This window comes from Tupaia chinensis, unplaced genomic scaffold, assembly GCF_000334495.1.
Source record: "Tupaia chinensis unplaced genomic scaffold, TupChi_1.0 Scaffold000333_1, whole genome shotgun sequence".
Lineage (NCBI taxonomy): Eukaryota > Metazoa > Chordata > Mammalia > Scandentia > Tupaiidae > Tupaia > Tupaia belangeri.
This window is the reverse complement of record NW_006159827.1, coordinates 1,327,994-1,344,687: the sequence shown is the minus strand read 5'-3', so window position 1 is coordinate 1,344,687 and position 16,694 is coordinate 1,327,994. Positions and strand designations below refer to the sequence as shown.

The 16,694-nt window shown below is 44.7% G+C and overlaps 1 protein-coding gene across 2 annotated transcripts in view; it reads left to right on the top strand.

The window, feature by feature from the left end:
• FANCD2 (FA complementation group D2) overlaps nt 1-16,694 on the top strand; it is a 74,323-nt gene that overhangs the window by 34,931 nt on the left and 22,698 nt on the right. For both annotated transcript variants that reach the window (XM_027773240.1, XM_006152003.3), the window contains exons 19-29: nt 733-842; nt 2,822-2,882; nt 4,698-4,817; nt 5,687-5,760; nt 6,047-6,193; nt 7,574-7,674; nt 8,071-8,186; nt 11,221-11,329; nt 13,800-13,907; nt 14,143-14,273; nt 15,226-15,369. In XM_027773240.1, the coding sequence (XP_027629041.1) occupies nt 733-842; nt 2,822-2,882; nt 4,698-4,817; nt 5,687-5,760; nt 6,047-6,193; nt 7,574-7,674; nt 8,071-8,186; nt 11,221-11,329; nt 13,800-13,907; nt 14,143-14,273; nt 15,226-15,369 (1,221 nt within the window). The remainder of the gene's footprint in view (nt 1-732; nt 843-2,821; nt 2,883-4,697; nt 4,818-5,686; nt 5,761-6,046; nt 6,194-7,573; nt 7,675-8,070; nt 8,187-11,220; nt 11,330-13,799; nt 13,908-14,142; nt 14,274-15,225; nt 15,370-16,694) is intronic.

The following is a 16,694-nucleotide window of genomic DNA, read 5'->3' as shown; positions in this document are numbered from 1 at the left end:
ATTTCTAAGTTTTTCTGTTTTTTATTTCTACCAGATAGTGTTTGTTCTTGCCAGAGGGAGAGTCAGAGAGAAAGGGAGAGGGAGAAAACACCCCCTAATGGGACATGGGCGTGCCGCAGTTCTCTCTCCATTTCTCCATTCTGTAGGGATTTTGGGCCCACACATGCCCAGCATACATTTCAAGCCACTGCAGCTGGGATGCAAACCACACGGTCAGTCATGTGAGAGCTGCTCCCCCGGCCGGCCCACCTAAGTATTTTGTTCTAACTCACCTTCCTATTCTTGGTGAGCAGTTAGCACTAATAATAATAGCACTGTTGTAGGAGTTCTTTAGTTTCTCTCTAATCCTTAAAACAACCTCCTCCTCCCTTTTTTTCTTTTATTAAGAAGGTTCCTGTCATGGATGATCCTCCCTCCTCACCCTCACAAGTAGCTGGGACTGCAGTCACACACACCTGGACTTAGGTTGAACTGGGATTTGAACCCAGGTATCTCCTGTTGTTCTAGCCTGTAGAGCATGACATTAGTTCATGCTGCTCTCGCTGGTCCCACCTTCTGCATGTTATAGATGAAAGTTAATGAGACTCGGAGAGACAAGATGGCTTGATAAGGGTCACGCAGTTAGTAAAGACAGAACGCTTCCTACTCTAGGTTTCTTTGGCTCCGATATCCACAGGCTCTTTGACTGCCATTCCAGCATCTTCATCTCTCTCCACCTTTGCCTCGTTGCAGGATGACATGCACCTGGTGATACGGAAGCAGCTGTCCAGCACCGTATTCAAGTACAAACTCATTGGGATTGTTGGCGCGGTCACCATGGCTGGCATCATAGCAGCGGACAGGTACACGTGGAGATTCCCGTTTCTGTGGCTAAGCTAAGATCAGTTCATCAGGTTGCGGCCTTGAAAATAAAATATTACCTTGCATAGACATCTTTTTTCCCCTTAATTTGCTCCAGGGTGAATGTACTTGTCATTCCCCTCAGGTGGAATGGCCATGCCACAACTCCTCCATTTTCCTCCTAGGATTTTGGGCATACATGCACACATACTTGGTGTGATTTTTAAGCTGCTAGGTCTGGGACTTGAACCACACAGTGGGATCCAACTACCTTAATCTCCACATTATCTGCTGCCCCCAGAGACATCCTTGGCTTTTTGAGAGATTTTTGCTATAGGGCATGTGCACTTTGCACTTGCCAGAGAGACAGAGAAAAATACAAAGTGAGAAATCACTCCCTGGGGGAAGAGCCATGCCAGTCTCTTCTCCCCATTCACCTCCCAAGATTTTGCTCATGCGTACATCACTCAGCGTGATTGCAAGCCGCCAGGTCTGAGACTTACACTGCAGTCAACCGCATGGAAATCCAGCCGCATGCTTGTCCCCCAGAGACCTCTTTATAACAGTAAATGGTAACACTGTAACTGAAGTGGGGCTGGCAGATGGTGTAGTGATTGCAACGCTGGACTCCCCACATGGCTGACCATGGCTTGAATCCTGGACCTGGTGACTTGCTTTCTCACTGTCCCCTACCCCCACTTTCTGGTCAAATTTAAATAAATAAATAACAGTGATGTATACTTCTTTTTTTTTTGAGAGATTTTTGCTAGGGCACGCGCACTCACTGGAAAGTCTGAGAGACAGAAAGCGAGAAGTCACACCCCTGGGGGGGATGGCCATGCCTCAGTTCCTTCTCCTCCATTCTCCTTCGGGATCTTGGGCACGTTTGCACACGCACCCTGTGGGAATTTAAGCCACCAGGTCCAGGACTTGAACTGCAGTCAACTACATGGGAGTCCAGCAACATAGCCGTTATGCCAGCTGCTGGTCTCTGTTGAACTTCCCCTATCCCAGCTGTGTTAGTCCTGTCTGGAATGGTTACGTCACTGGACTCCCACATGGCTGACTGCAGTTCTAACCTGGACCTGGCAGCTTGAAACTTAAGCTGGGCATGTGTGCATGTTGTACCCAAAATCCTGAGAGGAGAATAGAGGAGAAGGGACTGTGGTGTGGCCTTTGGATGATTTCTCGCTTTCTGTCTGTGTCTGTCTTCAGCGAACATAGGTCCCCTAGAGCAAAAAATCTTTAAAAACAAAAAAATTACTCGATGAAGCCACAAGCTTGGGGTCAAATCCTGGCTCCATTTTTTGCTTTTTTAAAAAATTACTTATTTTAGGGACCAGCAGGTGATGTGGTTAAGGTGTTGGACACTCCCACATGGCCGACTGCAGTTCCAGTCCCAGACCGGTGGCTTGCTTTCTCATTTTCCCTTTCTCTCTCTCTCTTTATCTCTCTCTCTCTTTCTCTCCCCCCAAATTAAAGATAATAACAAATAAAAATAAACAAATAAGTAATTATTTTTTTAAAAAGGATTATTGAGAGAATTAAATGGTTAGAATAATGTCTAGCACTCAGTATATATTGAAGAAGTGCTAACTGTTACAATTTTTACTTTGTGTGCCCTTAAAAAGCATATGATAGCCATCCTTTGGTTTAATCTACATTTTAGAAAGACTGAATAAATCGTCCTCCATGCTGTCATGCATTCTGTCTCTACCTCTTCTCCTAGGGAGGCAGGATTTTTTTTTTTTTTTAAGAATTATTTATTTATTTTTATTTGTTATTATTATTTTTTAATTTGGCCAGAGAGAGAGAGAGAAAGGGAAAGTGAGAAAGCAAGCCGCTAGGTCTTGAACTGCAGTCAGCCATGTGGGAGTCCAGCGCCCTTACCCTCCACGCCACCTGCTGATTCCAGGATTCTTAAATTTATCACCAGTTATTATAAACGTGCACAAATAAAGCCAGAATGTCTCGTTTTCAGAAGCGGACCTTCTAGTTTGAGCCAAGGGAGAGCAGACCTGAGCGACGAGCAGTGCGCACAGGTGAGTTCCTAGAACATGGGCCGGCCTGTGTCTGAGTGACCGAGGATTGCTTCTTGTTGCTCCATTTACTGGCCAGTGTGCTTCTTTTTCAAAATATGCTTTTCTGGGAACAGAAGTTGGTGCAGCAGTAAAGTGTGATACACTGCAAGGCAGGCCCACATGGAAAGGTTCCTGGTTCAAATCCAGTGACCTCCCTAAGTACACCTACACCAGGAACATGCTTAACTATGATCTGGGGCTGGCAGAGGGCTAGGGGTGGAATATAGGTCAAGACACTATTGCTAGTACTGTTTTTCTGCCTCTCTCTCCCTCTCTCTGTGTCTGTCTTGTTCATGGAAAAGCTAAATAAATAAATTATTAAAAATATTTTGGGAGAGCATTCTGAGGGGACTGGACGGTGGCCCAGCGGTAAAAGACAATACAGAGCTCACCCACATAGAAGGTTGCTGCTTGTGCTTGGAGACCTCCCTGAGTGTTTCAGGCCTGGCTGTGCTGGCAGAAGCTGAGGGTGGACTGTGACATTGGGATCTTGTCAATGTGCACTCTCTCTCTTTCAATGATAGAATAAAGAAATATACTTAAGAAGGGCTGGTGGGCGGTGTGGTGGGTAAGGGGGCTGGACTCCCACATGGTCAATCAACCGCAGTTCGAGTCCTAGACCTGACAACTTGCTTTCTCACTTTCTCTCACTCCTCTCTATCTCACTCTGTCCGTCTGTGGTCAAATTTAAAAAGAAAATAAAGTTAAACAAAATAATTACTTAAAAAAAAAGATATATGCTTAAGAAAATATGCTTTTCTCAATTCATGTAATTTCCCTAGTTAAATTGTAAACTCTTAGCAAGAAAAATGGACCACGTTTAAAGAATAGCAGGATGGCTAGGGCACAGACACAAATAAGTGTATAATTGGAAAGTTTAACGTAAGCCAGTTCAGGTAGAGAAAACAGGGCCTTGAATGTCAAGCAAGATGCTTCAGTTTCAGTCTTTAGGCAGAGGTAGTCCTTAAGGATTTCTTCACACGCAAATGGCATAATCAGAGCCTCGCTTAGAAAAGTTCATCTGGGGCTGGAGCTGTGACCTGGTGGGTAAGGTCACCAGATCCCATATGGCCCACCGTACAGTTCACGTCTTGAGGAATTTGCCAGGCGTGTGCACATGTGTGTGGAAAATCCCGAAAGGAAGGAGAGATAGTGGAGAAGGGATTGCAGTGTAACTGTACCCCATGTGGGAATTTTTCTCCTCTCCCTCTGTCTGTCTCCCTGGCAAGTGCATGTACCAGCCTCTAGCAAAAATAAATAAATAATGGAACCAGCAGTTGGCATAATGGCTATGTCTCTGGGCTCACATGTAGTTTACTGTGGTTCAAGTTCCAGACCCAGCGGCTTAAACTCACACCGGGCACGTGTGCATAGGTGCCCAAGATCCCGAGAGGAGACTGGAGGAGAAGGGATTGCGGTGTGGCCATCCCTCCGGGGGGTGATTTCTCACCTTCTGTCTCTCTGTTTCTTTGTGCCTTTCTCGTAAGCACATGGCCCTATAGCAAAAACCTCTCCCAAAGAAAAGGATTGATAGAAAGAGAGAAAGAAAGAAAATTTTAAAAAAAGAAAGAAAGAATCTGGCTGCCTGTGTCTGGTAGACTGGAAAAGGGATGAGATACTGGAAAGAGACGGACTGTTCTAGAAACTCAAGGAAACCTCAGGCGAGAGGTGGAGCTTTGCCAGCACAGTTGAAAGGGGAAAACCTCAGTGTTAAGTGGGGTGCGGGAGGTGTAGGAAGGGCTGGCAGCACCGCCGTTCTTTCTTTGGCTGTTCCAGGTGACGTCCTTGCTACAGTTGGTTCATTCCTGTTGTGAGAAGTGTCCCGAGGCCTCTGCGTTGTATTTCGATGAATTTGCCAACCTGATCCAAGCAGGAAAGCTGGCTCCAAAAGCCCTGGTAAGCCGAGTGCGTTTTCCGAAACTAATAAAGCTAAGAGCTGCTTTCCCACTCGTTCTCCCACGCCTTCTCTCTGTGGCAGTGCGAAAATAGAAAGGTGTCTGTTTGGCCACCTCCTCCCCGTACTTTAGGGCTCCCGCTCTCATCTGAGGCCCCCTTCACCTAATAACAGTAATAATGTTAACGGGGAGGTCACGATGGTGCCGGTGGTGATGACACGATCTGTTCGAGAACCCCGTCCTACTCCAGGCACCATGCTAGGGACTTCACATGAATTGTCTCTTTTCTAAGATAAGATATGTATTATTATCCTTTTCAGAAATGAGTCTTGGCCAATCTGACAGCACAGGTGACACACTGTGCATTGGGAGCCAGATTTCATATGGCCTGCCATGGTTAGAATCCCAGTCTCAGGGATGTGTGTCATGCATGCCTCAAATCCTGACCCTTTTCTGCTGAGTGCACACACCTTCTGGGAATTCAAGGGGAAAAAAATGAGGCTTAGAAGGGTTAATAGGGGACCAGCAGACGGCATAATGGTTACATCACTGGACTCCCATGTTGGTCAAACACTGTTCGAGTCCTGGACCCAGCAGCTTGAAACTCACACCAGGCGCATGTGTGAGCATGCCCAAGATCCCGAGAGGAGAATGGAAGAGAAGGGACTGTGGCATGGCCATCCCCTGGGAGAGGTGATTTCTTACTTTCTGTCCCTGCCTTTCTCTGTCTCTTTGGTGAGTGCATGTGCCCTATGGGGAAAAAAATCTCTTAAAAAAAAAGGGAAAGAAAAAGGGTCAGTAGTAGTTTAGGTAGCACTCTGCTGCAGGTACACCCTGAGCTACACTGCCTATTCTGTTTGTTCCCTGAAGGAATGGCTCGGACAGAATATCTTTAGTGATTTCCAAGATGCCTTTGTGGTGGACTACTCCGCCGTTCCAGAAGGGTAAGTACTGTTTACCTACCGACATGTGATGCTGGCGAAGAAGTCGGCTCAGTTCTGCCTGCAGCTAACGAACTTCGGAATACCCTTGACCTGAGTCAAGTCCATTCACAACTTCTTTTCTTCTCAACCGTAACTTCCCTGCGTTCCCAGCTTCAGAACTGCTCAAAGATTCCCCAGTTCTTTGTCCCCGTAATAGTGACTTCTGCACGTGGTTTGTTCTAGTGATTTCCCCGTGGCCTTGCACTTACTCCTGCGCAGGCACATCAGATTCTGGTTCTTTCCACAGTGACTTTCCATTTCCTGTGAAAGCGCTCTATGGCCTGGAAGAATACAGCTCTCAAGACGGGATCGCCATCAACCTCCTGCCGCTGCTGTACTCGCAGGACTTTGCACATGAAGAGGGTCAAGGGACTTCCCAGGAATCAGGCCAGAAGTCAGTGCCGTTTTTCTTGTTCAGAAGCTCTCAGCGTTTTGAACATTTGCAGGGCGTTCTACCATTCTTTTAGTCCACAGAACTTGAGTCAAAAGGTTGTCTCTCAGGACGAGTGGTATTTGGAGGGTTGAGAGAGTGGGGCAGATTGCTTATTTTTTTGTAGACCGTGGAGTTGAGATTTGTTTTCCTCCTGACAGCTAACAGACGTTCTGTGAGACTGTCTTCTCCGTGTCTTCCCTGCTTCCCCTGCCATGGATATCCTTGGCTACCTCTGCCTCTTTCACGCCCTCCTCTCACCCTCCCTCCGGTCCTCACACATTCACATTCTGCCCACATTCTTGCCCCTACAGTTCGGTTCGTTATTTCCTGAGTGTCCAGTAAATTCCTTGTCATTCATTCTTAAAAGTATGTTTATTTTAAGCAAAACTTTTTTTTTGGAGAGGTTTTTTGTTTTTGTTTTTTGTTTTGTTTTGTTTTTGCTATAGGGCACGTCTCTCAGGACGAGTGGTATTTGGAGGGTTGAGAGAGTGGGGCAGATTGCTTATTTTTTTGTAGACCGTGGAGTTGAGATTTGTTTTCCTCCTGACAGCTAACAGACGTTCTGTGAGACTGTCTTCTCCGTGTCTTCCCTGCTTCCCCTGCCATGGATATCCTTGGCTACCTCTGCCTCTTTCACGCCCTCCTCTCACCCTCCCTCCGGTCCTCACACATTCACATTCTGCCCACATTCTTGCCCCTACAGTTCGGTTCGTTATTTCCTGAGTGTCCAGTAAATTCCTTGTCATTCATTCTTAAAAGTATGTTTATTTTAAGCAAAACTTTTTTTTTGGAGAGGTTTTTTGTTTTTGTTTTTTGTTTTGTTTTGTTGTTGCTATAGGGCACGTGCACTCACCAGAAAGACAGAGACAGAAAGCAAGAAATCACGCCCCCAGGGGGATGGCCACACCACAATCCCCTCTCCTCCATTCTCCTCTCAGGATCTTGGGCACGCTTGGACAAGTGCCCGGCGTGAGTTTAAAGCCACTGGGTCCAGGACTTGAACCGCGGTCGACTGCATAGGAGTCCAGCGACATAGCCATTACACCAACTGCTGGTCCCACAAAACTATTTTTTTTTTTTAGTTCATTTTTTTCTAGGGGAGGAGGGGGGCAACCTTGATGGGGTCTTGCTATGCCTCAGCTCCCCACCACGAGCCTTCAGTCAGCCGGGATGTTCAGGTACCCTGGGATCTAAGCCCAGTGCCTCCCAAGGGCTCCAGCATCGTGCAGTGCCCTACATCCTATGCCACCTCAACTGGGCTTTGGACAAAACTCCATTGTAAAGCTGACCTCCTTATAGCCACTGTAAAGTGGGATGTAGACATGGGTTTTTCCTTCCCAGATCGGTGTCTCCATTGTGCCTGGCGCCCTTTTTCCGGTTACTGAGACTTTGTGTGGAGAGACAACACGACGGGAACTTGGAGGAGATCGATGGTCTGTTAGGTACAAGATGATGTCATTGTGTCCTTTGGTCTTTGTGACCTTTGGTAAACCTGGGAGAAGGGCAGGCCAGTGCATAGTGTGTGTGGGAATTTTCTGGTGTCAAAGGGTTGTACAGTAATAGGAAATTCCATAGTCTTAAACAGTACCCACAGAACGCCATGATGTTAACACGTCGATTGTTTCCGGGTTGCTTCCTGGTCCCTTTCTTTGTAATCATTGCCCAGATCTCCCAGTTATATTTGTTGATTGCTATGTGATAGTGAAGCGTTCTTTCGAGACTTGCTAAACCCTCGAGTGTGAGTTAAAGGGAGAGGTAAGGAGCGAGGAGCGCTGGCTCCGGGGCAGCACCAACCTCGCTTGACCTGAAGGGAGTGACAGACGTCCGTTTTCTCTCAGATTGTCCCGTACTCCTCACTGACCTGGAGCCTGGAGAGAGGCTGGGATCCATGTCTGCTAGAGAGCACTCCTTCCTGTGTTCACTCATATTTCTTACTCTCAACTGGTTCCGAGAGGTAAGCAGAGTGGCTGAGATGTTTTTCACTCAGGGTAGTTTCTCCCTCAAAAAGACTATTTTCCTGGTTCCCACGAGGCTACCTGAATTGCTCCAGCAAGTACTTACCTCTGCGTTCTTCTCTGGTTGTTATATCCCTCCACTTCCCGGGTAAATCTACCTCCTGACGTAGCTAAATCAGAAAATGAACTCGGGCCAGCAGGTGGCGTGGTGGGGAAGGGGCTGAACTCTCACATGAACGATGACAGTTTGAGTCCTAGACCTAGCAGCTTGCTTTCCTTTTATCTCTCTGTCTCTCTCTGGTCAAATTTAAAAAAATAACAACAACAAATTGAATTAAATAAATAATTATTTTAAAAAGAATACATATAACATATAAATACATATAAACACATTTCCTGTTGCTCATGCTTTTATAGTTTCTTTTCTCTTTGTTTTAGAGGTTTTTGCCATAAGGCACTTATGCTCACCAAAGAGAGACAGTGAGAGGGAAAGTGAGAAGTCACCCCCACCCTCCAGGGATATGACCAGGCCACAATCCCTTCTTTTGTAGTCTCCTCCCAGGAGACACACACACACAGCCACCCTGCATGAGTTTCAAGCCACCAGATCCAGAGCTAGAACGGTGGTCTGCCATGTGGAAGTACAGTGACATAACCACTATGCCATCTGTTGGCCCCATGCTTTACTTTTCCTAAGCCTTCTCACCAAATTCTTTCTTCCGCCTGGAGTAATTTGTTGATTCCACATTCCCCACTGTGGAAGCGCACAGGTGTAGCTTACCGTGTTAGTTCAGTGAGACAGAGTGACGGCAGCTTCCCCTTCCTTTAGAGCACGTTTGCTCTCCATGACAATGGCGTGGGGGCCTCTTACATCTCCAGTTCACGCAGCTTCTCTCACGTAGTTTAGAAATGTTTGCATATTTGAATGAGTTCATTTGATCTTTGTAATTCTGTTATGAAGTGGACAGGACAGATACTATCCTGGCTTTACAGAGAATTTTTGTTTTATTTTTAGTTTTCCAGACAGTGTATATGTTCACTGGAGAGAGAGAAAGTGAGAAAACACCCCTCATGGGGATGGTCATGCTGCAATTCCTTCTCTTCCATGTCTCCCTCTTCTCAGGATTTCGGGCACTCATGCACACGTGCCTAGGGCTCAAACCACGGGAGACTTAAACTACAGTCAGACTTGTGCGATCCAGCTCATGTAACCACCAGGTCATGGGCTGACCCCACAGAGAGTTTTAAGTACAGAGAGCTGCAAGTTATTAAAATTTGGGCCAGCCTGTGACCTAGTGGTTAAGGGAGTCAAATCCCATATGGCAGCACTGCAATTCGAATGCTGGCCCCAGAAGCTTGAAAAACACACCGGGAGCGTGTGCATGTGTGCCCAACATCCCAGCAGCATGGAGAAGTGGAGGAGAAGGGATTAGGCATAACCACATCACGTTCGGGGGCACCTTCTCCCTTTTTCTGTCTCTCTTTGTCTCCCTGTCTGTGGTGAACTAATGTGCCCTCTAGCAATTAAAAAAAATAATAAGTTCAGGGTGTATGTGCATACATGCACAAAATCCCAAGAGGAGAATGGACAAGAAGAGATTGAAGGGTGCTTTCTTGCTTTCGCATTTCTCTCCCTTTCTCTGGCGAGTGTGTGACTCCTATAGCAAAAACAAAAAAATTTTTTAAGAATTACTTTATTTATTTATTTATTTATTTTAGTTTGTTTTTTTGTGAAAGAGAGAGAGAGAGAGAGAGAGAGAGAGAGCGAGCGAGCAAGCCGTCAGGTCTAGAACTTGAACCATGGTCGACCATGTGGGAGTCCAGCGCCCTTAACCACCACACCACCTACCAACCCAGGTAAAGGTTTTTTTTTTAAAGTCATTAAAATGTATTAAGCACTTATATAACTGTACCAAGTATTGGGCTAATTATTTCATGCTATTTAATTCATAAAATAATTTTATTCTCATTTAATAGTTGACGAAATTAAAGCTCAGGAAAGTTTAAGACTTGGCCAAGGTTATACAACTATTATAAAGCAAAGTAGGACTTATTTTTGCCAAAGTGTTTGTGCTCTCTAGGTATTTCACCTTGTTATATAAATAGTAATATATAGACCAGGATTAAAATCAGATGTTTTGGGAACCAACAGTTAGCATAATGGCTATGTCTCTGGACTCTCATGTAGTCGACCGTGGTTTGAATCCCGAACCCCGTGGCTTAAATTCACGCTGGGCGCATGTGCATGCGTGCCCAAGATCCCGAGAGGAGAATGGAGGAGAAGGGATTGCATCGTGACCATCCCCCCCGGGGAGTGATTTCTCACTTTCTGTCTCTCTGTCTCTGTCTTTCTGGCAAGCACACGTGCCCTATAGCAAAAACCTCTCCAAAAAATGAAAAAAAGGGGGCCAGCAGGTGGCGTGGTAGTTAAAGGTGCTAGATTCCCATGTGGTCAATTGTGGTTCAAGTCCTGAACCTGGTGGCTTGCTCTCTCACTTTCCCTCTCTCTCTCTCTTTCTCTCTCTCTGATAAAACTGGAAAATAATAATTAATAAAGTTAAATAAAATAATTCTTTTTTAAAAACATCAAATGTTTTGGGGCTGGCAAGAGGCGTGGTGGTTAAGGGCAGTGGGCTTCCACATGGCTGACTGGATTTTGAGTCCTGGACCTAGCAGTTTGCTTTCTCACTTTCTCTCTGTCTCTCTGTCCCTCTCTGGTCAAATTAAGTGTAAGTATTTATTTATTTATTTTAATTTGACCAGAGAGGGACAAAATGAGAGTGAGAGAAACAGGGAAAGTGAGAAAGCAAACCGCCAGGTCCAGGACTTGAACTGTAGTCGGCCATGTAGGAGTCCAGTGCCTTTAACCACCGTGCCACCTGATGGCCCCCATGCTTAGAACACTTTTAACATTATAGGCTAAACTCAGAGATCCTGTTGTTTACTGGCATCTTTCATTTCTGGATGAATAATGCAAACATAATTAAAATCTGAATATTTTAAAATATGAGAATATAATTTGTATATTTGCAGGTTGTGAATGCCTTCTGCAGGCAAACATCTCCTGAGATGAAGGGGAAGGTGCTCACCCGGTTAAAGCACATTGCAGAACTGCAGAAAATCCTAGAAGAGTACCTGGCAGGTAAGGGAAGTGTTCTGTGGTAGCGGCACTAACAGGTCAGTTGTGAGTGATAAAGAACTTAGCTTTGGGACCAGTAGGTGGCGTGGTAGTTAAGGTGCTGGACCCCCACATGGCCGACCATGGTTCAAACGCAGGATCTGGTGGCTTGAAACTCATACCAGGCAAGTGTGTCTGTGTGCCCAAAATCCTGGGAAGAAAATGGAGGAGAAGGGATTGCGGCATGGCCACACACACACACACGCCCCGGGGGGGTGATTTCTTGTTTTCTGTCTCTTTGTCTGTGTGCGTCTGGTGAGTGCACGTGCCCTATAGCAAAAACCTCTCAAAAAAAAAAAACAATCAGCCGTGTGGGCTTCAGCCACCTTAACCACCACACCACCACACCATCCACTGGCCCTAAAACAACCCCTCATGCCCAATGTGTATTTTCTTTACTTATTTATTTATCTTTTATTTTCTTATTTTTTTTTATATTTAATCACCATACCTCTTTACAGCTTACAAAATGAATCTTCCCAGCACTAACATACTGCATTAGTCCTGTCAAAGGTGTTAGCATATATCAGTAACATAATATTTTACTCTCGTGTCTATTAAATGTTTCACTTTTTTTTCTCCTTGATTCTCTCCCTTTTGCACTACACCTAAGTGACATTTTAAAATTTTTTATTTATGGGGACCAGCAGATGGTGTGGTGGTTAAGGTGCTGGACACTCCCACATGGCCGATTATGGTTTGAGTCCTGGTCCTGGTGACTTGCTTTCTCACTTTCTCTCTATCTCTCTGTTTCTCTTTGGTCAAATTAAAATAAATAAACGTATAAATGAAATTAAATAATTATTTTTAATTAATTTATTCTTAATTTAATTTAATTTTTATGATTATTATTTAAATTTTTTGCTATAGGTTATGTGTGCTCACCAGAGAAACAGAGAGAGGGAAAGTGAGAAAGCAAGCCACCAGGTCCAGGACTCAACCCTCAGTCAGCCGTGTGGGAATCCAGCGCCTTAACCACCAGACTACCTGCTGGTCCTTATTTTTCTTATTTTTTAATTTGCTATAGGGCATGTGCACTCACCAGAGAGAGGTACAGGGAGGGGAAGAGGGAGAAAGAAAGAAAGCAAGAGAGAGGGAGAGGAAGTGAGAAAGCTGTGGGCCGGACGTGGGACTCAGGCTGTGGCTGGCCACGTGGGAGTCCAGCACCTTAACCACCATGCCGCTGCTGGTCCCCAAGTGACATTGTTAACAGGTATATCCATGTTACTCCTATTGTCACCTCTGAGCGCTCTTGTCACTTAGTAAAAGGCACAAAACACTGGTTGGGTTGTTATAACAGTTTTTGCTGCTTTGGAGGTCATTCCATGACCTTCGCCTTCCTGGGAATAGTTAAAAGCCAAGAGTAAAGATGATTTAAGTAACGGGTTGTTTTAAAGTGCTGGCATGATTTTCTGGGGAAAATATAGAGCCTTTTTTTGGGACTTTATCCAAAATAACTTTGTTTAAAACAAACTATGTGACCCAATATTGCTACTAGATTTTAAATTTAAGTTTCTTTATTTTTAGTCTTTACCTGCCTTTTTAAAAGTATTATTATGTAAAATGATTTTATATTTATTGACTATAATCGGTGGTGTGATATTCCTGTAAGTTATCTTTGGCCATTTTACTATGCCAAAAACAATGTTGGATGACTTGAATGTGTCTTCCAAATACTAAGTCATGCTTCGTAATTTTGAGAAGTAGCTTTTAGCCAACTGGATGATGGGATTCCAAGTCTGTCATATAATTGACTCTTGACTAATGGAGGAGTTGGGGCACCCCACCTCATTTAAAAATTTGAGTATAACTTTTTTGACTTCCAAAAACTTCCCTGTTTGTTTGTTTGTTTGTTTAAATTTGACCAGAGCAATACAGAGAGAGAGAGGGAAAATGAGAAAGCAAGCTGCCAGGTCTGGGACTTGAACTGCTGTCAGCCATGTGGGAGTCCAGCACCCTTAACCACCATGCCACCTGCTGGTCCCGATAGCCTACTGTTGATCAGAAGCCTTATAATAACGTATACAGTCAATTAAACCTATTTTGTTTGTTACATAAGTAGTAAACTAGGGGGAGAAAATGTTATTAAGAAAGTAATAAGGGGAACCAGCAGATGGCATAATGGTTGCATCACTGGATTCCCACGTAGTCGATCGCCGTTCGAGTCCCAGACCTGGTGGCTTAAACTCACGCCAGGCACATGTGCGTGCGTGCCCGAGATCCCGAGAAGAGAATGGAGGAGAAGGGATTGCGGCGTGGCCATCCCCCCGGGGAGTGATTTCTCGCTTTCTGTCTCTGTCTCTCTCTGTCTGTCCGGTGAGCACATTCACTGCAAAAATCTCTCTTAAAAAAATAAATCCACGTTTATGAGCCACACAGTTCACATGTGTACATGGTTGATACATACTGAGCTGCTTTCTGCTGTCTGTTTCAGTCGCCCCAGACTGTGTTCCTCCTCTTGCAAGCTTCGACTTGGAAACTTTAGATATAACACCTCATACCAGTACTGCTGTTTCTGCCAAAATGAGACGAGGAAAGATAGGTATGTTTTTTTCTTCTCACCTTCTGTCTCTGTGCAATACACTGAATTAACTAAAAGGTTACATGTATCCAAGTATGGGTGATTGGAGAGGTTATGTAATCAGACCCTTTCTAGCAAGGTTATAAATGCGCTGTGCTGTGGGGTTATCACATTACCTTTTTACCTCTGGGTTGTTCCGTGAGGGCAAGTGTGATTATTGATTACTCAAGTCACTTTTTTCTTTTTGAAACATAAGGAGGAAGGAAACGAAAAGCAGATGGCAGCAAAACATCTTCCCCTGACACACTTTCAAAGGAGGATAATTCAGTTTCAAAGGAAGATAATTCAGAATGCGACCCTACACCATCTGATAAGAGCCGCGATAAGGTATTGGAATGATGGGTTTCTGTGAGCTACATAGTTGTCCAGTGAGCTGAACAGAAGGGCCAGCTTGCTCTTCGAATTTTACAAAGGGAGAAATTAGGGGTAGAGAGGCAAGTAAGCTCTTAGGCCCTGGAGTCACCCTTTAGAAGTAGCACAGTTTGGAATAGACTTGAAGTTTTTATCCTTAGTACATACTGTGAATTGCTTTTTCTCATTATGTCCTTGAATGTTCTACTCCCTTTTTCACATCCCAGCAGCACTTTGAATTCTCTTGTAGCAATTATCAAATGCCGTCTTGGGATGGTTGTAGTTGGGTATATCTTGTTTTGCCTCTTTGCCCGTCTGACTCCAGACTACTAGCTTTGCACTGAAGCATGGCGCGTGGCACGGCTTCTGGTAATGATGGGCGGCCGCGCCCCTCATCTGTAACTATACCATTCGTGGCACAGGTCTCGTGCGTCTGGGGAATTGCTGGACTACGTGGCTCCCACTTGCTTCTGCTTTTCAGCTATCATTTATTGTGTATATCTCCTCTAGTCCTCCTGAAAACCCACAGTGGCATTAATAGCCACGTTTGATAGATGAGGAAATTAAGACCCAGAGATGGTAAGTGACGGTGGTTCAGGCTTGCATGGTTTAACAAGTACTTGAGCTGGTATTTGACACCAGCTCCTTCTGGCCCCTGAGCTCTTTTCTGTACTTTATCATAATGCCTCGACTTGCCTAATAGATCACCCCTAAGTTAAATTAACCACGGGTCTTGATATGCGATCTGTATACCCATACTAAATGAAGAGTTCTCTCTCAGGAAGGTTTAGGGACTTCGGTGAAAGGGGGATGGTGGTGGGTGAAAATGTAGCTTTTTGCATAAAATGAATGCATTTTGAAATATTCACTAAAAATTACATTAAGGTAGAAGATGACTTACTAATTCTGTTGGTTGTCGCACCCGCAGGAGATGACAGGGAAGGAGGAAAAGGCATCCGTGTTACTGCAGAATTACCATGCCTTTTTCCGCGAGCTGGACATTGAGGTCTTCTCTATTCTGCATTGCGGACTCGTGACCAAGTTCATCTTAGACACTGAAATGCACACTGAAGTGAGTGACACACGGGGATCTCAGATCTCAGAGCTTAATCTTCCTTCAGGACATTTCTCAGCTCTAGAATTATCTCAAAAAGAACACCCTGACATTAGGAGATGTTAGGTTCTGACTTCAGCAACCTTTCTAGGGCCAGCCAGTGGCACGGTGGTTAAGGTAGAGAGAAGGGAAGTGAGAAAGCACCACCCCATGTGGCATGGTCATGCCATGACCATGTTTCTCCTTCGGAGTTTTGGGGCCCTCAGTGTATACACAGCATACACAGCATATACACACCTGCTGTGTTCTTTGAGCTGCTGTGTCCAGGACAGTCAGCCCTGTGAGATGCAGCCACCTTAACCACCAGTGACTGGCTGACCTAACAGCAGCCACCTTACATCACCTTTGTGGAGGATCACTGTTTTGGTTTATAGAGCCCAGTGCCGTTTTCAGTTTTCCATGACATTTGCTCAGCATCCAGCAGATGTTCACTGAGGCGCGTGTGTGTGTGTGTGCGAGGTCGTACATGTAGCATGATGCTTTCCCTCAGATAACTTTTTTTTTTTGGTTAAAAAATTATTTATTTACTTATTTCCATTTGTTATTATTATATTTTAATTTTACCAGAGAGAGAAAAAAAGGAAAAGTGAGAAAGCAAGCTGCCAGATCTGAGACTTGAACCATGGTCGGCCATATGGGAATCCAAGGCTTTTAACTACCACGCCACCTGCCGGCCCCGCCTCCAAATAATAATCCAAGTCAGGATGTAAAAATAACTAGTAGTACTTTTTTTTAATTGATGATGTGTATTATGTTAATGGTCTGAACCAAGTACCAGTGAAACTCTGAGAATAATGTTTATAATGAAATTGGGAGTAGCAGACATATTCATAGAAAAAGTAAGTTTTGATAGGGGATTTCACCATGGAATAGAATTTCTCCAGGTTAAAAGAAAATTGAAGTTGCATGTATTTTTCACTTGATAGTTACAAGAATGTAGATTAGACGGTATTTCATTGTTACTTTATTTCCTGTTTTTAATTGCCAGAGAATGCCCGTGCTCACCAGAGGGAAACGGTGTGAGCGTGTGCGCACTCTGTGGGGGAGTGCTTTCTTTTTCTCTGGTGAGCACAGGTGCCCTCTGGCAGTTAGAAAGGAGACATATGCTCCTAATCTACACTGTCTGGGACTCCTATTTTTTTCTCTGTCATTGCCAGATTCTTAATCATTGAAAATGTGTTTTACTTTGGAAATGCTTGGCTTTTTGATTAGTTGATGAGGTGTAATAGCCATCCTTCTTATGAGGTGGGAAGGTGCCCCTTTTTTGTTAGAAGTCAGATTCT